This window comes from Amphiura filiformis, chromosome 4 (assembly GCF_039555335.1).
Source record: "Amphiura filiformis chromosome 4, Afil_fr2py, whole genome shotgun sequence".
Lineage (NCBI taxonomy): Eukaryota > Metazoa > Echinodermata > Ophiuroidea > Amphilepidida > Amphiuridae > Amphiura > Amphiura filiformis.
In genome coordinates this window covers 35,856,981-35,879,891 of record NC_092631.1, presented here as the reverse complement: position 1 = coordinate 35,879,891, position 22,911 = coordinate 35,856,981, and the positions used below count along the sequence as shown (strand labels likewise).

The following is a 22,911-nucleotide window of genomic DNA, read 5'->3' as shown; positions in this document are numbered from 1 at the left end:
GGCCATAATGAACCATGCATACTATCAAAGTTTCACCAAAAATGTTTCTTTTAAGTAAGAGCAGAACAGCATCATATGGTATCATAGATTGTCAATTTTGCAAGGTTTTCAATTTTACTTATGAAGGCAAGAAGGTGTGTTAGATTTTTTGTCAGCTGTCTATTGCACATGTAAACCAGAACTAAGGATTTGAAAAATGTGATAAAATGTATGACAAATTCTAGGTTTGGATTAATATATTATATTACATAGCATTAGGCTATTCCAGTTGAAATCCATACTCCCCTGTATAAGACATAACCTTAATATCCCACACAGGGAGTGTAGATTTCAATGGGGCTACCTGAATGGGTGACTGCTTTTGAAATCTACACCCCTTGTGTGAGAGATTAAGGTCACATCTTCCATAGGAGGTGTATGGATTTCAACCAGAATAGCCAATTCCTGGTGACTGGGATGTTGTTATCCTTGGGAAAAAGGTGTACTCTTAGATTCAAACAGGCAACATACTGATCTCTTGAACTGACACTTTGTTAAGGCAAAAAAAAAAGGGGGGTTGTCTCAAAGCTCACAAGTTGTTTGAAAACAAATGCAATTTTTTTTTTATTCCCGACTTGGTATTTTTATGGTGTTTTGAGGAAAAAACCCTGATTTTGGCCAAATTTTTCCGGAAAAAAACAAAAATCTGCATTTCGTTTGTTCAAATCTCGCGATTTTACAAATGCGCGCGCGAGCTTTGAGACAACCCTTTTTTTTTCCTAAGTTAGCCATAAATACTAAGTGTACATGTTAAAGCACTAGATTACATATATAATTGTTGGTATGATCATCACATTCTAAAGCTTAAACCACAATACATTAATTCCATCACAGACCCTACATCCACTGTTGGAAACCGGCTCAGAAGAAGATGAAGACAGCCCAGCAGCACACAAGAAAGTTGGCTTTGTAGGGTTGTCTAACTGGGCCTTGGATCCCGCCAAGATGAACAGAGGAATTCTGGTGTCCAGGGAGGAACCTGATGAAGAAGAACTTGTAAACACAGCTAGGTAAGACAAAAAAATCTGTATGTTTGTGGTAAACCAACCGACCCTTTTAAAAAAGCTCGCCCACTTTTTTCCAGTTTTGGAAAAGCAAGAAAAATTCTCCAATATTCATATTTTGTTTAATTTTGGATGATTGTTTTTATAGAAATGTCCAATGACACAGAGCGTGTCTCTAAATTTTATTTCTGGAACAAGACACTTAAAATTGACCAATAACCGACCCTCACATAATTATTGTACACCTGAGCAAGATGGATACAAAGCGCACACATACAAGTGCACAGGGATCTTGATCTTGATAGAAAACTGCCCAACACTCCTGATCGAGTCAAGCGGATAGGGTTTTGTTACACACACACCCCCTCACCCCCCTCTTTCTCACGCTCAGGGTGTGTGTCTGTTCCTCTTTTGCAGCTTCTACAATGTCTCCTCATTTTGTTTTTGTCCCTGTCTATCTCCTCCATGTCTGTCTCCTCTCTGTATGTCTGTCTGTATCTCTCCTTTCAGTTTGATTCGGTCACAAAGGCTTGTCTTGACTTCATAAAACATTAAATACTTATATTTCATATTGTGTACTTTAATTTGATAGGGGTATTTGTGCAACAGACCCTCATGTGCTAGGTTTGATAGAACCATTGATCCCGTCATTAGCAAAGGCGTACCTCTCATTGTACAAGAATCAGAAGAGAGAATTCTTTGGTCTACGTGACTACTACAGGTAAGCAGATATAACAATCAAATTGAACTTTTATTGTGATAACTCAGATTTCTGTAGTAATTATGCAAATTAGTTTGCATAATATGTCACCAAAATATGGCTTCAATAAGTCACCGAAATGTGGCTTTAATGTAAAATATGCATGATTTTGCAAATGTTTCTGCAGATCACAAGCATGAAGTTCAAAGTTCAATGGTAATTGTGTTTTTCAGAAATGTTTGATATGTAATATGCTCAATTTCAAACAGTTTAAAGGTGAAGAGTATGTCAGAGCTGAATTGCACATCTCTTTTCTTTGGTAAAAGTAGTCTGTTATAAGGGTTGGACCGTTGCATGATTTATGACATCAAATACGCAGCAGTTATACCTTCCTATTATATGCTGATACCCATTTACACCCGAGTAGAGAGAAACAATAGATGTAAATGGGTCTTGCGTAAGTCCACAAAGCAATGATGTTACAGCTTTGCAGTATTTGAACCAACATCTTTATACTCATATGGCTACTGTGTACTGTTGGCATTAATGCTGTTGAAATGTGAACCAAAAATGTCACTTTCCAAACTTAACCAATCTGCTTCCATTTTCTTTGTAAATTATTCCAGCCTTATCAAAATGGTATACAGTTTCTCTAGTAAGTCTGGTAGAAGTCCAACTCAACTGGAGATAGAGCATTCAGTGAAGCGCAACTTTGGTGGGTTGCTTGGTGCTGAAGATCCGATGAGGGATTTTGAAGAACACATGCAGATGACAGCCTTAGCTGAGGTTGGTGTAGGGTGATTCATAATTTGCATATTTCAGATAAACCTTTATGTTACAGACAACACCTTAAAATGTGTTTTTGATAATTGTTTTAAATATCAAATAAATAAATAAATGTAGGCACTCATCTAATGATTTTAATGTTTTTGTTATCTTTGTATGTTTTTTCTTATGTTTTGATTTTCTTTATATTATGTTTGCATGTTTCTTATGTGTTCTATGTGGATTTGGTAGAGTGACATTGATGATAAAGTGAGTTCAATGTAAAAACTAAACTTATTTGATATTCATTTCATTTCTGTAATACAATTATATCAAACATCAGAATGCATTAACCTCAGGGGCATTGCTGCCTTTCTTTCAGTTCCCCTGATTGGTTAATTACATGATATAATCATCTGAGTAACCAATTAAAGTGAACTTTCAGATCTCTCAGCAATTTTAAACTTAATCCCCTTCAGTCCTACTGACTATTTTTACAGTGTCTCTGATTGGCTCAATACATGATATACCTCTCTTTTTAACCAAACAAAATAGTTGATCGTATTTGATTTGATTACTTGATAATCCAGACAAGCAAACATACAAAAGAAGAAAAAAGGCAAAGACATAGTCAACATAACGGTCCCCGGCAGATTCCTTAATAGCAAAATAAAGTGCATCAAAATGGGTCTACGATAACCCCATTGACGAAAAGGAAAATATTTTAGAAAGCAAATCCATACACAACAGTTACTGATAAAGGCACACACATCTGCACAATTTGCACAAAAAGAAACAAACTAAAGACAATTTCATTGGTGACCATAACCTAGGGAATGCATCAGTTTGGCTGCTATGGAAATGGCAGAAATCTATGTTGACTGTTTGCCTGGAGAGAAAAGAGTATTAAGCTTGATATAGTCAGTCAGCCCAACTAATAATGTATTTATTCTACAGACATACAACAGCAAATAGTTCAAATAGTTCAAAATAGAGCTTTTAGAACTACATGTATTAGCAATTTTAAGCTTAATCCGCATCTACCCTATTGGGTATTCTAATGGTGTCTCTGATTGGCTCAATACCTGATATACCCCTCTTAATAACCAATCAAAATAGTTCTCAAATAAAATCTAACTGCTACTCAAAAGCAACAATATCAGGTTATTATTAGATTATTACATTGTTTTCTCATTGATATTTCAGGCCACCCCTGATGACCCAGACTGTAGTCCAGCAGGTCTCCTGCAAGCTAGTCTTCAAGGTCACGCAACAGGAGAAGGGTAAGTAAACAAGTCCTGGAAAAATTAACAAAGAAATTGTAAATCAGTAACAAAGCAGATCATGGCCTTGCATTGGGATTTCTTATCAGTCTGCTAACATAGTAGAAATGCAATATTAGACAGCCAATACTTGCTGCTACCAAAGTATAACCAATATCCAAAGTAAGATGTTGTTTCAAGTTACTTTGCTGTTCCAGTCCTACTATATAGAGAGTCAGCAGACTTCACGAATAGTCCCTTTTTTCCAGGAGAGAATGTTATCATAACATAAAAATACAAGATGATTTTGACAAATATGGCTATGCAATGAATTTTTACTGGACATATGTTGTTTTCTTATTTCAGTGAGAGTCGGTACCTGTTGGTGTTGACAGAGAACTACGCTGCTCTTCCAATCCTACGTCAACAACTACTGAGTCAACAGGATGCTATCATTATATTTGGCAGCAGTTTCCCCTATGATCAGGAATACACTCAAGTAAGAATTCTAATTGATGAGAAGCCACCATAAACATAATCCTAACTAACCCTAATCTGTCATCTGAACCCTAAAACCTAATCCTAATCCTCATCTACTGGGATGAGAGCAGTCATTCTAAAGTCTTACACATGCCTCCCGAAGCCACATCTGCTCACCAAACCTTGACAACTTTTCAATTCCATTTGATACAAAAGTCCAGCACTTGTCTTTGGAGGACATAGCTAACTGTTATTTATCTTGTGTGGGTTACAGTTTTATAAGTCAAAACCTGTGTATGTAGCAAGTGCCACTATACATTGAACAATTTATCACATTTGATGAAATTTACTTGTATATGTTATAATTATGTTGGGTTGGTACAAGTATACAAGAGGATCATGGGATTAGCCTAGCGCATTAAATCTTCTATTGAAGGATTATACAGCTTTATTCCCTAAGCCGCTTTAAAATTCCTCAATGGAGTCTTCACACTAGTCCAAGTCATTGATATCTTACACCAAGGATACACCTAATCCATTATTGTATTTCAATTTTTCAGGTGTGTCGTAACATCAACAAGATCAAAGTCTGCATGGAGACAGGTCGCACTGTGGTCCTTCTCAATCTTGAGAACCTGTATGAGAGTTTATATGATGCCCTGAACCAGTATTATGTGACGTTTGGTGGACAGAGATATGTTGATTTGGGATTGGGGACTCACAGAGTGAAATGCAGGGTGCATAATGATTTCAGGTAAGCTTAGTGTACCATGCATAGAAATATACATCCGAATCAGTAGTGGAATTATCCACACAAAACAAGAAAAGAAGGGATAGCTTTAAAATCTGACAGCAGCTGGCAAGATACAATATTAGGACAGGAGTTTTGGTCTAGCTCCAAATATTGTCTGATCAGCACCAAATAGGTGGCTTTTGTTACTACACCTGATATGTTAATTTCTTTTTGTGCAATAATTTTCCTATGTGTTAACTTTGTGTGTAGAGAATGAAGCAAAAACATACTTGAAGCCATTTATCCATCAATTTTATTGCTGCAATATCATAAATATACGACTATGTGACCATATTTGGAATCAGCACAAAAAATACATTAAAATGAGTACAAATAAGCCCAGTATTGGCTCAGTGTTTCCTGAGATAGCTCTTGATATTTTGAGAAATTATCTCAAAACTTAGGCTTTTTATGTTGAAGCATATGGCCAGCATGCAGAGTATTAAGGAAGGTTGATATCAACAAAGCCTCAACTTGTGGTGCTGATCAAAGTACAGATAGTGGCTGATAGCCCCCATCTTTTTAACCAATACCTTTTTTTCTAAAAGTTTAAACTGACATTCAGCACAAAAATCCATCTAACCCTGAATTTTCGATGTGTGACACACATCTTCATCAGAAGAAGTCCTAGGATGTTGTGATGGACTTGCCCTTTTGTTGATCATTGGCGACTTTTGGTCGAATGAGGGCGTTGTAGAGAGTTGGCAATTCCAGTCCTTGATCACGATTTAGTTCTGGCATTTTCTTCTTGATCTGGAGGGCCTCCCGCACTAAACGGGGGTACTCACGATCATCCTTTGCTAAATACCTTTTTCACCTTATGGTTTTGTTTCAGACTCATAGTGATAGCTGACAAAGATGTTGTGTATGAACGCTTCCCAACTCCTCTCATCAATCGTCTTGAGAAACACTTCCTGGCAACCTCTACCATGCTGACTATGGACCAGAGAGAAATAGTAACACAACTTGAACAATGGGTGAAGAATTTTGCTACCATAGATCTACCACAATATAAAAGGGACACGAAGTAAGTTTGGGATGAGCTTAAGGCAAATTAAGAAGACAAGTTTTGATGGAATTTTTCCCTATATCCCACATAGGTACTTCACTTGCGATATTTGGATACCCGCATTAAAATGTCAAACTTTGCATGCATGCCATGTGCAGACTTAGTTTAGTCCCCAGGTGGCTTTGCATGCACCCAGGTGATTTATTTTTCTATCCTATTTCTTCGTAATCCTTAAAAGTCCCTAGTACACAAATTTTGTTGTTCCCAAAACAAAATATTGTCCCATCGATGGGGGAAAGGTCATTGAACTTTACATGGGGTCAAATTTCAAACTTAATCAAATTGTGTCAAAAACAACACTAATGTATTTCTCTGGTCATAAGGATTCAGAAAATATATAGTTTTACCTATCTAAGATGTACCGTTCTTGAGATATTACCAAAAATGTCAAAGGCCAACCGTTGATCTCTAAAGGGTAAACATTTTATACATGCTCTAAATTAGATGAAAATGACCTTGAATAATGCTAGTTATGTTTCATCTATGTATGCACCAAAACATGGTCATTGACCTATTTTGATGCGAAAATCTAAACATGATTTAAACATGATTCACTCTACAAAAAAATATGAAATGTCTTTTTTCTTCTACAGCTACAAGTTTGCCATATCTGATGCCTTTGTTGGATACCATGATGACACACTTGCTTCACTGGTATATCAAATATGCTGTGAGATGGGACAAGCTGAGGGAAATGATGAGTGGAAAAATATGGTAAGATGGTCTCTGTATTGATAAATAGTAGCCTATATAGTTGTATTTGTAGATGATCCATCATTTCAACTCTGTTAATATGAAGATGTATTGGGCTATTCCAGTTGAGATCTTTACTCTCCCTATAATGAAACACATGACCTTAATCTCCCATCACATGGGTGTAGACTGGAAATGGAGTCACCTACTCACTTGCAAATACTATCCTCCAGGAAACAAATTCTCACACATACCTTGGCGTCGAGATCGCCAACGACTTAAAATGGAACAAACACATCAATAACATTGCAGCAAAGGGAAATAGGGCTCTGGGTTTTGTCAAAAGAAATTTACGCTCATGTACAGAGGACATCAAACAACTAGCTTACCAGTCTCTAGTTAGACCATCCCTGGAGTACAGCTCATCAGTATGGGACCCTTATACTGCTGAAAAAATCTACCAACTAGAAGCAGTACAGAGAAGGGCCATACGTTTCGTCAAGAACAACTATGACAAGAGAGCTAGCGTAACTGAAATGTTAAAGAACTCAAACTGGTCGTCACTACAGCAAAGGCGCAAGATAGCAAGACTGTCAACTTTCCAGAAAGCATACCAGGGTTACCTGTCCATCCCTATCCGAACACTGCTACGCCCGGTCACACGTACAACGCGTCGCTCACACAGCAAAGCTTTTATTGAAGTACAGACAACCAAAGACTGTTACAAGCATTCTTTTCTGCCTAGAACTGTGAAGGAGTGGAACAGTTTACCAGAGGAGATAGTTAACATAGAAAACCCTAAACAATTCAAGACGCAAGTCATTAATTACCAGTAGCTCAACATTTATGCGCACACCACAACCCGGTTCGTCTTCCCCACCAGGGGTGTTGAACTGTACAAAAAGAAGAAGAAGAAGAAGAAGCTAACCCCATTTGAAATTCACACTCCCTGTGTGGAAGATTAAGGTCATGTCTTCCATTGGGGTGTATGGATGGCAACTGGAAAAGTACTTTTTGTAGCTGAAGATGTAGGTTTAACAACTTACCTTGGGAGCATCATGTCTGAAATATTTATCAATTTCAACACTTTAAATGCTTATATGTATTCAAAATTAATGCATATTATAAGAGATTGTAGAGGTTAATTTTGGGGTCGATTCGGCTTTTTCTTTGGAGAAAAAGTTTACCTCAGAATATGTTGTTTAGTTTAGAAAATTTGCCTATGACATAGCCAAAACAAAGATGACACATTTTCCCTCCGTAAATTCAAATTCTCTTGTTTGATTATGTTCTATTCCTAGGTGTGTGACCATGTAAAGAACTTACTACTGCAGTGTGCCACACCAGAAGCAGTGTGTCGTCTCACCAATTCCAAACTGAGACAGGAAGCTGATGAATTACACAGACAGTATATGGAGGTACAGCAACATAGCAGTCTAGCTAGCTACCTCAAACAACAGCTAAAGAGTGGAACACCAGGGGGTGATGGACACCACAGGGAAATAATTCATCAAGTAAGTCTTGATTTGGGTTCTTATTTTCTTAGGTTTAATTCTTTATTATTTTCTTATTCATTTCATTTTCCCTTTTGTCTTGTTTGCATGTTTTTTTTCTCATCTTTATCTTTTTTGTTTCTTGCTGCCTATACAACTTTCTTTCATGTCCTTTCTTTAAAGCTGAATTTATATGTTACAGTAGCATAACTAACTTGAAACATGCCTGCATGCTTTTATGTATTGGCTACAAACAAAGGATTTGAACTGGTGTGCTTCACCGTAATCATGGAACAGTTTAGTCCATTCAAAGGGCATCAACCTATTTGATCGTTGTGCATTTGTTACTTGTGTGCGACGAACTGTCACGGTAGATTGCAATAATGCTTTTGTTGAATGCATTTGAGAAGTCCGCCATATCTATGGTATGATACGTCATATACACAACCTCTATTTTGTTTAGCAGTTTTAATGGATTGAGATTGCAAATGATTGAGACTGCAAATGTCTTGCAAGCACTTATGATATCCTCATTAGACATGTCTTGATACTGGCACAAGAAGCTGAATCGATTGTTGATATTATCAGCTGCATTGTAGTGAGTAGTAAGTCCAGCAATTACAGAGTCTAGGATCTTGTAATATACCAAATGTTTGAATTCTGTTTCCTCTGTAGTTTCTCCAATTTCCCCTTCCAGCATTCATTCGTCGGGAGCTTCATCATGGAACATGCGTTGCTTTCCTTTCCTTTTCTCTGCAAATGCTGAGACAATAGAGGCCGTAAGCGTGACGTCATATGCCGCCATCTTGTGGGTACACGCTGTGATGGTCGTTCGATCTCCATGCGTGAGCAGCAAAATCACCGCGTTGAGGCGCGATAACAGCTGCGTGGCAAGCTGCGCCCTGCGCGTTGTGTCCGACGCATGAACACACAGATCATTTGTACCCACAAGATGGCGAAAGGCTGACGGCCTCTATACCCATAGCATTGGCAACTTGTTTAGATTCATCTACAATTGCTTTGAAATTGTTACGCAATTCCTTCATGTCATGAAGCAGACTTAATTGCTAGGTTTGATACCTCAACATCAATTATAGCACTTCTTGGCTGGATTATTTGATTCCTTTGCTCAATAGCGGTCAAGATCTTTAGCCAAATGGCAGATATAACAATACATTTGAACGATGAAACATATGCTATTGATGTCATGTTTTGCTTTTGCTGTTAAATTCAACATCAAAGCTTCCTAAGGGTTGCTTTGATGCCCGGTAAATGAGCTGCAAATGGACGTACACTATCTATGCCATCTGTCCTTTGTGTGCCAGACAGCCCATGAAGAGAACATCCGATATGTTCCCACCATTTTGGACTACTGAAACATGTGTTGTAGACGGTCTGTATAATACCAAATAAAGTTACAGCTTCTGGGCAAATGGCTGCCGCATCAGATCCGACAAGGTTAAGTGAATGACAGGCGCATGGAGAATATACGCATTGAGAGTTTTTCCTAAGAAGGTGACTTTGTGCCCCATTATATTTTCCTGACATATTGGCCCCATTATCATAATCTTGTGCACGAAAAATTAAAATTTGAAAATATCAGGGTGGCCAGCATCTCACAGGGGGGTAATATCTCTCAAAGGAACAGCTACCCCCCCCCCCCTTGGCTATGCCACTGTTGTGATAAGGTATTAACTTTGAAAAAGTTGTCAGCAATTATACCCATAATACCTGTTTTGTTCTATTGTTTGTTTATATTTCAACAAACCTTGGATACGCTCACACCTTCCTCTAGAATGAAAAAGGAATCAGCCAAACTTTTAAGTCTTGTATATAAATTTATATTAATTACTATTAGTAGTTAGTGAAGTATTTGCAGATTTCAAGATCACAGATTGTAAATTTGGACATTAATTTGTTTGTGTGCAGGTGACCACACATTCCAGACTGCTAGTAAAAGAAGACCGGATGGCTCTTGCTGGTGAGCTAGACCTATCACCACAGTGTGTACAAGGACTATTCCTACAGAAATTCCAGACTGAGCAACAATTCTCCGCTGAAATAAGGTCAGTTTTTCTGTTTTACCTTTTAAAAAGTTGATATTTAAGTTGGTTGAGTTGCTTGAATTAATTATGTCATATTAAGGGGGTACTACACCCCTCGATAAATTTGTGTTTATTTTTGCATTTTTCTCAAAAACTAATAACACAGTGGTAACAAAAGTTATGTATATTATAGGGGCAAGGAATCCAATTACTACACTGGAATTTCAGTGATCCAAGACAAATTTGTGAAATCTTTTTATTGATATCAGCACTTTCAATTTGCTTACATTTCAACAATGACTCATCTCAAGTGTGCAATGAGTATTGATATCAAAACGATTTTTGAATGTGACCCCTTTAATTGAAAGTCTGATCATCCATGCCATGACCAAATGCATTTGTGATCCTGAGCTTGATTGCGAACTCAAATGCAGTTGTGAGCTTGAAATAATGGGATAGTGACACATGGTTGGGAACCACAGATCTACTATCTATGTTGATGCACAATGTCATGAGAAGACATACAATTTTACTTTTACAGAGACTTCTTTGGTAGCAGACAAGAAAGAGAGGGCCTACTGCTTGTACAATGTGAAGATGGTCATCAGAACAACCAGCTGATAGCATGTGCCTCATACTGCATACAGGATGGGAGAACTCAAGCCAAACAAGAAGCTTCACAGAAAGGCATTCAGCTATATCCTGCACATGTTGTGTTTGTGATTCAATTGTCTCGTATGGGCAAAGGATTCACTGGATTCCAAGGTAAGGCAATGGTCTTGACAGTGCTTCAGGAAATTGTGTACTGACATCTAGTACCAACGTCTGAAAATGTGCATATGTGATGATGGTCCACTCTTCTAATGTGTTGACCATGATTTATTTTTACATAGGAATATAGTATTAATGCATATCAGACCGTCCACCACGAATGGGCCGTAATGTTGTCAGAACAACTTGTTTTGAGATATGGTTCATTGAACCTGTCACAAACAAATAGAAAACAAATTTAGGATTTCCCTTGCAAGCCAGCAACAGATTACAGAGACATGTAATGTATCAATGCAAAGCTTATTTTGAGGAAACATTGCTTGCACGATATCTTACGCACTGAAAATGCTGGACAGTCGCATATTACCCCATATCTATTTATCTATGTGATGTGCCATGCAGCACCATCTTGCAAAAAATGTAGGTAGCAATTGCTGTTGATCTGGAATACCTTCAGCAAGGTTAGAAGATGCAGCATGCCATTTAGGTAACAAGGGATGATTCTCATAAATACTTTGGACTTCTTTGGAAAAATGGAAAAATATTCTGCTGCATTGTCAGTAGAAAAGGGGAGGTTGCTATTATATTTTGTACTACTGGAATGACATGAAGACGATTATTCTTTTTTTGTATTAATTTAAATCAGGCCATTTTTGTGTCAGCATTTTGAATCTAAATGAAGCTTTTAATAATAGTACAATATTTCACTAAATGATATTTCCTCTCCATTAGGTGGTAACTCGCGTTCTACTCACATTGATGACCTTCGACCTCCACAACCAAACCGTCCTGAAATAAGTACTCTAAGAGGTCAAGGAGTGCATAGTCTCTTACAACAAGATTTGGCAGCTATGAACATACAAACCGGTTATGAGCCTGCAGATGCACTGATGGAGACAGAGGTTAGGGATGCAAGGGTGGAGAATTTGGAAACCATGGAAATTGGAATGGAAGGTGTTAGGAGAGAGGAGGTAGAGGTAGAAAATGGAATGGATGCTGAGGATATGGCAGTAGCTGATGTACAAGGTATCTGTTACAATATGAAGAGTTGACATATCTCTCAAGGTTGCCCTGTGTATTTTGGAACAATATAGTTGTTATGTGTAATAAGATAACTTTGTAATGGATTATGAAGGGTGCATTAGGGTGAACACAGTTTGAAAGTTCATGTCCATTCAAAAATTGGCTAATTATTCAGTTTTAAATCTCTACTAATTTTACAAAGACTTACTACCCAACATCAGCCTGCAAGTGCATGACTATAATTAAAGACAGAGATAAAAAGAATTTATCGCGTATGATGTCACTGTCAATTACGATCTTTGATTGGTTTACACATGTAAATTAGGGCGTAAAAGGAAGATCGATCTATCTGGTGCTGATCGGAGAAAAAGAATAGTAGCAAATGGCGAAAAATACATACTTTTACAAGGCAAAAAGCAGCTTTTCTAGGCATTGTTGACATGGTGCCTTCGCCAAAGAAAGTTTCCTGCTATAAAGACCTAACTTTTGAGATGGTTCGCATGTTTGAAAGTGCAAAATTATTAATAAGGCGCCCGGTTATACCGCCGGGTTCAGCAAGTCATCATCACAACACTTGTAAACAAACCGTTCTCGAGTTTGATTGACAGATGACTTCAGACGCGATAAATTCTTTTTATCTCTGTCTTTAATTATATATTGTTTCATGGATTTACTTAAACAATTTTTTCATGGATTGACTCATTTTATTACCTTTGTTTTACTAGAAGAAACAATGGATACAGCTGCACCTCCAGTACAGCGAGCTGTGGAAGTAGAGCCCTGCATCCAAGAAAGAGAACAGAGTAGAGTTCAAAGGTCATCAGCCCCAGATGCCGCTCAAAGAGCTAATAGAGGTAAGAGAAAGAAAAGTCAATGGGAAACATATTTGATTAAGTATAATTAATTGTTTAAATTTAAAAACCTTAAGACTGTACCCATTGAAATATGAACAAACATTTCTAATTAAATAGGCTATTCCAGGTGAAACTAATACACCCCTATGGAAGACATGACCTTAATCTTCCACACAGGAAGTGTAAATTTCAAATGAGGTTACCTGAATGGGTGAGTCCATTTGAATTCTACTCACCCTCTGTGGGAGATGAAGGTCATGTCTTTCATAGTGGGTTAATGGATTTCATCTGGGAAAGCCCAAATGCCTCTGTAAAACTTATGCTATAAATTTGATGATTTTTCATTTTAGACTTAGAAAATGGAAAAAAAAGGTTTTCATGCATCGTTTGGCAGCAAATCATCTTTCATGTGTAGGACAATATTCAACATATTGTATTACCATATAACATTCTATGCATCTTCCTATGAAGTCCTATTACCAGTCAAAGCTAGTCATTTGACTAGCCATCATTTTGGATGGAGGGTCTACTCTATTAACACATAATATTACTGTTTCAAACTTGCAGTTGCTGCTTTGCCCCCTATTGACTGTACCAAACTACTTCAAGAAAGTCTACATGCAGCAGCTCTAAGGATTGGTGATAGTGAGGAAAGAAGACACAGGACCACAGAGCGCATCACACTGTTGCAGCAATATTTGCAGCCTGGTGTAGGCCAAGGTAGGTAAAATGAAAGTTTTGTACAACATGAATCTGTCACAAATAGACAAAACCTGTTTTGAAAATTTTAGTCATTTATAAGGCCTAAACAAAATTGTTTGATTGGTGTAACCCGACCGACTCTAAAAATAGGCCCGACTCTAGACTTTTTTTCTTATTATTTTGCACTTTTTTTTTTTAATTAAAAAAATTTAAATTTAAAAAAAAGAAAAAAAAAGTTCCAAGCCTTTATCATAGGCAATTTACAGCTTAAAATGTGTGTGTGTGGGGCTTTCAGAGTTATGCGGGAGGCTTAATGGCTAAAATCGCTAAAAATGGTTGATTTAACATGATTTTTAACAAAGTGTGGGGCTTCAGCTCCCAAAGCACCCCCGGACACACCACTGTATACAATAAAAAACAATATCTAAATTACTGACTCAATGAAGGCATACAGATTATAGTGTCCACACAATCTAAGCCACTCAACATCACACAAAAATATCTATGCTTACAGCATAAGCTGTTATCCAGGTTCATCATTGGAATACAGTCAGAATGTCTATAATGAAAAAGACAACTGACACTTTTATTTAGAGTTTATTAAAAGACATATATTGTGGACTAGACATCATTCATCGGATCATGATTGAGCCTGAATCTATCAACCAACAACTGAATATTATTATAAAAAATATAGCTATCAGAATATAACTTTCTATATTCTGTCAATTACAGGCCCACTCAACTTCCTGTCAGCAATAAAGCAGCGTGTGACAGCATTGACTGGGGAGTGGGAAGAGAGAAGTGGTAGCAGAGATGGATGGCTTCATAATGAAGCAATAGCAGTAGCTAAGGTGCAGGAGAGTGGCACATTCAGGTCAGTAAAAGAGATGATTGGTTTTTTTTGTAGAATTTGATTTTACTCTAGCTACTTGTGATGATAACAGTGATCTGTTGAAGCCCAAATATTAGAAATAATGGCCAAATGTTAACAGTGCTAGTGTTATATTAGGTGACTACCCAGAAAGCGAGATCCACATCATTGCACATTCCTGGGATGTGCATTACGGTGAACTTACCTTAGACGGCATCGCACCATAAGCATTCAACATGACACAACAAAAAGGTTAAAATTTATTTTTAATATGCTGTGTTCTTGAAATATCTTAACGTAGGCGATCTGTCTGGCAGCATCTGGTTTCTATAGTAACTCCCCTACTAGCAGAAATATTGGCATTTTGTGACTACAATGATAATCTGAGTATACTGAGCATGTATCCACAAGGACACTGGCAACACCAGCTATGGCTTGCCATATTGAGTGATCCCACCTTATCACCACTACACTATGCAGATTTCCTTTCACCTAAGAATCAGGTTTTGAGAGAGAAAGCTTTGGTGAAGATGTTAGGGAGTGGTGAGAGGCATTTCACTGCTAGGTTGTCTTTCTCTTGGCTACTGAAGAATCATCTGGACTTGGCACATACAACTGCTAGGGAACTCAAAGGTAAATAATTTTGTGGATTTTTTTTAAAGTTGACTGTCTCATACATTTTTTTTCTGAAAGTGAAGCTCGGGCAAACTGATATGTAATAAAATGAAAAAGGACTTATAATGGTTTAAAGGACTTGCAACTCTTCAAACTTTCTGTACAGTGAAATTTGCCTCTGGGCACTCAAGATTGATGGTCAAGTCTAGATAAAGCTCATCTAACTGTGCTACACAGATCTACAGCAAATTAATTGCTTTGGAATCTTTCTTAGTCCATTTGGCTTCCTCTATGCAGTGACATTAGTACTTTGTGCTTGTACAGATGCAGCATCTTTGATTTAAAAATGTGCCCACTTGATCACCCACTGACATCACTGCCTTGAAAAGGAAGCCAATTGGATAACAATGGCCAAATTTTTAACAACTTTAAGTAGGCTGTAAGATAATAGGAGGATTGCATGTAAAGATAAGATGACAGAATTAATACAGAAAGAGAAGCTTGGGTGTGCTGGCAAAACAAATTATGAAAGCCAAAAATCAAGTGAGAACTACTAGAAATTGAAGCAGTTTGCCTACTTTTAGAATTTTACCTCATTTACTGTGCTCAATAAAAAGCAAAAACAGGTCAAATAATAACATATGAGAAAAATTCATGTACATTGCAGCCAACACAGAACAGTCCACCGTCCATGAAATATTCTGCAGTCAAATTCATGAGTCTCCATGGGGACGATTGTTAAACCAGATTATACCGCCTGGAGCCAGTCAAGAATTCATGGAAGCCTACATGATGGACTATGTTTGCATGGTGTACACTACTAAATCTGATGTGGAACGAGAGGTTGGTATAAACATGTGTCATTTGGAGATTGATGACATTGCTCTGCAATCCATGAACGTATTTTATATAAAATATGCATGCATTTTTATCAATTTTCTTCAATTTTTGTGAAATGAGTTGCAGCTTAAACTTTTCATCAAAGTTTTGTGATTTCTGCACAAATATGGAAGTGGGGTCCTGATTGACTAATTGAGATATGTCACAAAATAAAGCACCTCCTTCGCTGAATAAACAGTATAACATTGTGAATTGGGAACTAAAAATATGCAAAATCTTTCAATGAACGACGCTACAAAAATGTTTCCAGTTTAGTACACCATTATAAGCTTTTGACACTAATATCTCTATTCATTTTTACTGCAGTGTGTTTGCCAAGCATTGCTATTGACCAGCCAAGTTATAATGCGTGAATCAGATCAAGGGTCAACCTTAATCGAGTCGTTGGTGGGGCTACATGTGGCGCATGCCAAGATTCAAGGACGTCTGCTGCATTTCTCTAGATTGATGGAGGTGTATCCAGACCTTGTGATTCCAAACAACCTACCAAGATTATCAAACCAAGATGGAGAGATGGTAAGGCTAAACTGGTTTGGAAGTAGATAGTGACCTAGCCGGTGTGGGGCATCTGATGCATTTCTCTAGATTGATGAAGGTGTATCCAGAACTTGTGGATTCAAACAACCTACCAATATTATCAAATCAAGAAGCAAAACCATTAATTCACTGTGCAGCTTAAACAAAACCTATCAACTTCAAACTTGTATTTACAAACCTTTGCTGTGGGGCCACCTTAATTGCGAATCGTGTAATTCTAGTTTATTTCTGTTATATACCCCGCATATTTCAAAATATTGAAAATAAGGCTCCCTTGTGGAAATTCTGGGAGGAAGGGATGTGCCCAAAAGATGAGTTTAGCACAAGATGGTGGTGCCAAAAATAATGTCACTATACACGGCTTCACTGCTACTGTAGCTTACACATTAATCTCGAGACCCGCATGCATAGGTATGTGAAATTGGATTTAATGTAAGCGTACAATAACCCTATCACCTTTTGTTTTTTGTCAAAAAATTAAATGAAAAAAGAAATCTGCAATTTTGGGGGGAAAAAGTTGGGCTAAAACGCAGTTAAAAGTGAAATCTTGCGTAGTACATAGCTTCTTTTCCCAAATAAAAATAATAAAAACTGCATAGCACATAGCTTTCTGACCAAATGTTTCTGAGACAAATCTTTCTTTTTTTTTTTGCCTTATTATTTCAAAACTACCACAGAGAGATACACAGTCAACAGATGGTACAACAAAAGGGATCTCTACAACAGATAAACATATGGACCAGATTTTAGGATAATACTTAAAGGAGTATTTCGTGATCCTAGCATCCTCTATTTATGTCATTTTTCATTAGATATCCACGAAAAAAAACCATTCCCAAAATTTCAGTTGATTCCGATTTTGCGTTCGCGAGTTATGCATAATTATGCTCCATAGATAATGCGTTGTAATTTCGTTCTGGTGCACCAGAACGAAATTCACATTTCACGATATCTTTGCTAAACGAATTAATCTGCAAGAAATATTTTGTACATAAACATTATGTAGCCAGAGGTTTCCAGTGATATCAAAATCTCAACTTTTTTTGAGAAAAGTGGGGGGGATGAGGCTGTGGATCACGAAATGCCCTTTTAATACTGAACTTTTGACCACACAAACATTTGCAGGTGACCCCAAGCCTATTTTCTCACATTGAGCTGGATATTTAGTTTTCACAGTGGGTATTTGGAAATGTTTAAATCATCCTCTGGGATGTGTCTATCATAATTTGTAGGAAAGAAAAAACATGTAATGACACTTAGAAAACAATTACAATTTCTTCTTTTTATTCTTTTTAGACTCTTGATGCCAAAGCAGTCCATGTCATCATTGACAGCATCCAACCTACTAACGCTGAATGCAAAGAAGAACGGTCTCAGCATATCTGGTTGAGAAAGGTACAAGCAGCAAGGCCAGTGATTGAGACTGTTATACAGACTATACTCGTAGGTAGTGCAGAGTATGGTCCTGCGACAAAGAAGATTGCAGAAAATGCCAAGTAAGTCTTCTATTAAATATCACATCCCATCACCCAACAGGTCATGCAAGCATACACATTTTCTCTTCATCTCCTTCCTTCCTTCCTTCCTTCCTTCCTTCTTTCCTTCCTTCCTTCCTTCCTTCCTTCCTTCCTCTTAGACTAAAAGCAGCTTGGACATTGGGGTTAGGTCTGGGTGCTTAATCTCGCCGATAAAGTCTGCGGCGTGCCCGCAACCCAAGACGCAGACCCAAGCCGATGCGCCTATGCTGAGAAATAAAATACTGTTGCGATATGCACTAACAAAATGTGTGTCTGCTCGATGAAAAGCCACGTTCAGTCACCCGTTCATCGGCTTGATCGGCCCAACTCCTACATTTCTCGCAACCAGCTTATAACACTTGACAACAATACCCTTACAAATTAGTGTCCTTGAGTGCGTTGATTCTTTGCCGGATTATATCGACTGATCCGCAAATTGCTCACGGTGAGTAAACTCAAGTACGTACTACAATAAACATTAATATGAAGGTTTTGAGTAATGAATGGCAAACCGCAGAGCAAGAAGATGGCAAGATGTTGCGAACTCGATGCCCATAACTGCTCGCGAATTCGCAACCAGGTATATGGCTACACTATATTAATTCATCGGCGCAAGGTGCGGCTTGAAACTGCAAGGCGCAGTAGAGCCATCGAAATGCTGCGAGACGACGCAGAGGTAATCGGCGAGATTAAGCACCGGGTCCTTATACTCTTCATAGATGAGTATGTTAAACGGCTGCTTCGATGTTACTGACTAATAGCACTATAACACACCTGCTCACAAATTGAGTCTTGACTGAAATAAGCTTGAATGCCTTTTATTTCATGTTGTTTTCCCATCAGGCAAATGTGGGACAAGATGTCAGTACAACGGCTGTTCATAGAGAATGTGTGTCCAGCAAATGCAGATGTAGATGAAAAGATTGCACAGCAGGGCACAATGCTGTGGAGGGTAGGTGCAAATATATGTTTCAGCAAGTCGAAATTTTTTGAAGGGTACAAGTTCAGTTGGTATGTGCTATATTCTATATATCTACCTCGAGTCACCGGCAATAGCTTTGAAGTTCAGTGTATTCTTCATTAGCTTAGCGTTACTTGGTGCGTGTACATACTTTTACAGGCGCTATTAATGTGCCGCATATACATGCAAGAAAAGATGCTAAGCCAACGCAGCACATACTGAACTTTAAAGCTAGTGCCGGTGACTCGAGGTAGATATACAGACTATATGATGGGTAGGTGCTGAGTTTCATTTCCCATCTTAATCCATCAAATCTTTCATCAATGTAACTTCCAAGATTTTAAAAGTTCTTATAAAGACTCTTATTTCAGATTACAAAAATATGGAGTCTGGGACTTGACAGGCCTCTGGCTAATTTCTCAGTTCTCCTCCACTATGTTTCTTCAACATTTGTATTATTCATTTGTTGTGTTTTTTACAGTACTTTGCATGTGGAAATAAATAAAGTATGTTAATTATACAGGGGAAAGAAGAATTAAGCATCGCACACTAGAACATTTAAAGATGAATTTACAAATGGAAAACATAACATGCATAGGCAGATATATCAGAGTAAAAACTACCTGCCTGTGCTTGAACCCCAGACCTCTTGCTGGCGAGTAAGCATCATTAATTGATCTCGTACACTGGTATGTAATGTATTTTTTGTACTGTTCACCCTTGATTGCTCATATCCATAAGTACCAGACTTGAGTCCTGTTTATCAGGGACCGTCTGTGTAGCTCAGTGGTACAGCACTCGCCCAACAAGCGAGAGGTCTGGGGTTCAAGTCCCCGCACAGGCAGTATATCCAGAGTTTTTACTCGGGTATATCTGCCTATGCATGTTGTGTTTCCATTTGTAATTTCATGTTTAAATGTGCTAGTGTGCGATGCGTAATTCTTCTTTCCCCTGTATATTGATATATTACGAATAACCATTAAGCATCATGAACTTGATCTTGTGCACTAGTAATGTTTGAATGTTTCCATGTTCCAGTGTATGATGTGTAAGCCTCTTTCTTTGTTTGTATGATAATTATGTTATTATGTGTGCATAGAGAACATGCATAGGGAATATTTCTAAGGCTATTACCCAAAGACCAAGCAAAAATATTGCATTTAGGTGTAACATACATAACTAAAAAATACAACCACTGTGTTTCTTTTTACAGGGCATGCGTAATGTCTCTAGTATGAAGAACAAAGATGGTCTTGATCATCTAGAGAAAATCCTCATTCTGTTGAACAAAAGTGCAAGCAAGCTGCATTTCAAGTAAGTTACATGAACTCCATACACTCCTTGGGAATTCCAATTGAATGAACGCAGCTTTCAATAGCTTGACGACGTTTTTGCGTACACTGTGTGATGTACGCCAGCATGTGCAACTGTGTGTGAGTAACGTGGAAGTGAATCCAACTATGCCAACGCACTCGTGATTGGTTAGATTTGTATCCAAGATCATGCGTTCGCGTTGTAGCGAAATATGCGATATAGGATCATGGTTGGATTGGGTACAACTGTTGAAAGCTGTGTTCATTCAGTTGGAATTCCTACTATAGTTTGTTTTTATTCGTAAATGTTCAGAGTTCATGTATGTACTGGAATCATAATTCTATTACCCTCACAACTCATTATATTGAAATGAAATGTAGGCCTTGTATGTTTGTAATCTATTGTTTATTTTTTTGTGCATTAATATTTTCACTCCTGCCAATTTTGAACTGTTTCACTTGCTTGATTGATATGCCAAAAGCACAAAAATTAATTTTGCACAAAGAATTCTACTTTTACAATATGTATTGTTTCCTTTAAAGGTATGGCTTTGAAGACTGTCCAATATGTTTGATGACCATACAAGAACCTGTTGAGTTACCATGTCATCATGTGTGCTGTAAGAATTGCATCCGGCAGCTATTCCGTGATTTAAACAAACATGAATGTCCAACATGCAGAACTGCTGTGCCAAAAGACTACAAACCACTTGTGACCAAAGAAAACAAGTAGGTCATGATGTACATATAACTCATTATAAGGCTTACATGTGGCAGCTATTCCCTGTTTCAAATCAGTGATGGACCCTAGACCTATGCTATATGGTCCTTAAGACTTCAAGCTGCCCATGAAGGCCATGATTAATGGAAATCATATAGACAAATCTAACGAGCCAAGTCATGGTCAGGATTAGGTCGGCCATTACTGGGTCCCTGGCGCACCTAACTGGAGTTGTGACTGCCCAATCGGGTGGATTAAAACCCGCTTAAAAAATGATGTTATATTGTATTATGCTGTAAACTTTCATCATTCTTTTGTCTACGTGTAACACGGGTGATGGAATGCAGTTTAAAATTCCCTCCAAGGACGCATCACTTCACATTTTTGGTGAGATTTACTCAGCGGGGACCCAGTTATGGCTGCTATTGAGGTGTAGCAATGCGTGAAATTGGATTTGTCTATAGCCTTGCAATATGAGATGTCTAAACCGAGTCAAAATGAACCAGTATTTGTGACAATTATCATGCTAACAAACATGTTTGCTTAAGAGATGATAATAGACTCATTCTTATGAGGCAGACGGCAAGAGGAAATATATGATTCTTTTGCATTCAATTTGAGAGTACTAAATTATGAGAGGCGGCACTCCAGTAGCAAAACTGAGGACAGCATGATGTCACTACGAAGATTGACTTGCAGAAAAAAGATAATCTTGAATAGGTAATAATGAGCTGGACAAAACGTGATTCTCATAATGAGTTATGCAATGACGTAAAAAAGCAGACGAGATAGATAAAAACGTCTTTTCTCATCTTTTCTGGGAAAACCAAATGTATGGTACAGCAGGGTGGGGCTAATTGTAAAAAGTCAACTCGACCAATTCGAACAATGGTACAAAATTGTGATTCTTCGCACACATGCACCTGATCGGTGGTACAGAAGTCGTAATCCTGTTGAATTATGATACCAGGCTGAGGTGACTCCAAATCGGTATAGGCAATCGCTACAGAGTGCTGTGGGCCACATTAAGTCATCTGTATTGATCTTAATGATAAAAAAAAATTCATTTATGCAACTTCTTTTACCCATATGTATTGTGGAGTCTGAAAACTATTACATTTTGTATTGAAATTATTGTCACCGCCAACAATAATTTGTCTTTCAATTCTCCTCTCAAACCTTTACAGAGCTGCACTAGACAAGTTCCATTCCTTCCGACAACGCTGCAATGCCTTCTTCATGGATGTAGTCTCCCAGCTCTGCTTTGCTGATGGCACAGCACCAAGCCATGAAGTCATTACCAAGCTGCTTTCATATGTGACAAGGAAGACAGAGTCGGACATGGAGACTGGTGCTATGCAGACTAAGATGTTGACAGCATTCAAAGGAGACTGTATAGACCGTACTCCTGTTATTAGATCAGTCCTATTACAGTTACTGCTGCAAGCAAGGTATACATGAAAACTGACAAACCCTCAGTATGTAGTAGCATTCAAAGGAGACTGCATAGACCGTACTCCTGTTATAAGATCAGTCCTATTACAGTTACTGCTGCAAGCAAGGTATACATGAAAACTGACAAACCCTCAGTATGTAGTAGCATTCAAAGGAGACTGTATAGACCGTACTCCTGTTATAAGATCAGTCCTATTACAGTTACTGCTGCAAGCAAGGTATACATGAAAACTGACAAACCCTCAGTATGTAGTAGTATTCAAAGGAGACTGCATAGACCGTACTCCTGTTATTAGATCAGTCCTATTACAGTTACTACTGCAAG

General features: G+C 37.9%; 1 protein-coding gene and 1 non-coding gene across 2 annotated transcripts; both read left to right on the top strand.

The window, feature by feature from the left end:
- Positions 1–41: 41 nt before the first annotated feature.
- Positions 42–22,592, top strand: LOC140150172 (E3 ubiquitin-protein ligase rnf213-alpha-like). The gene is made up of 25 exons (XM_072172176.1): positions 42–134; positions 874–1,049; positions 1,636–1,764; positions 2,370–2,529; positions 2,761–2,778; positions 3,715–3,791; positions 4,137–4,269; positions 4,811–5,004; positions 5,879–6,070; positions 6,706–6,826; positions 8,107–8,319; positions 10,228–10,364; positions 10,885–11,108; positions 11,847–12,140; positions 12,863–12,991; positions 13,559–13,711; positions 14,429–14,570; positions 14,869–15,200; positions 15,850–16,025; positions 16,389–16,598; positions 17,916–18,115; positions 18,980–19,088; positions 20,311–20,411; positions 20,954–21,139; positions 22,319–22,592. Exons 1-25 carry the CDS (start codon positions 42–44, stop codon positions 22,590–22,592), a joined length of 4,173 nt encoding a protein of 1,390 aa, XP_072028277.1.
- On the top strand, positions 19,870–19,941 carry Trnav-aac (transfer RNA valine (anticodon AAC)). Its single transcript has one exon. It is a non-coding gene; the product is annotated as a tRNA-Val (tRNA).
- Positions 22,593–22,911: the final 319 nt, after the last annotated feature.

Bases quoted from the DNA above. Each gene is read 5' to 3' on its own strand.
- LOC140150172 (XM_072172176.1), top strand. From the start codon at position 42: ATGTTTCTTTTAAGTAAGAGCAGAACAGCATCATATGGTATCATAGAT. The intron at 1,050-1,635 runs GTAAGACAAAAA...TTAATTTGATAG, and splicing joins GAACTTGTAAACACAGCTAG to GGGTATTTGTGCAACAGACC. The intron at 12,141-12,862 runs GTATCTGTTACA...TTGTTTTACTAG, and splicing joins GGCAGTAGCTGATGTACAAG to AAGAAACAATGGATACAGCT.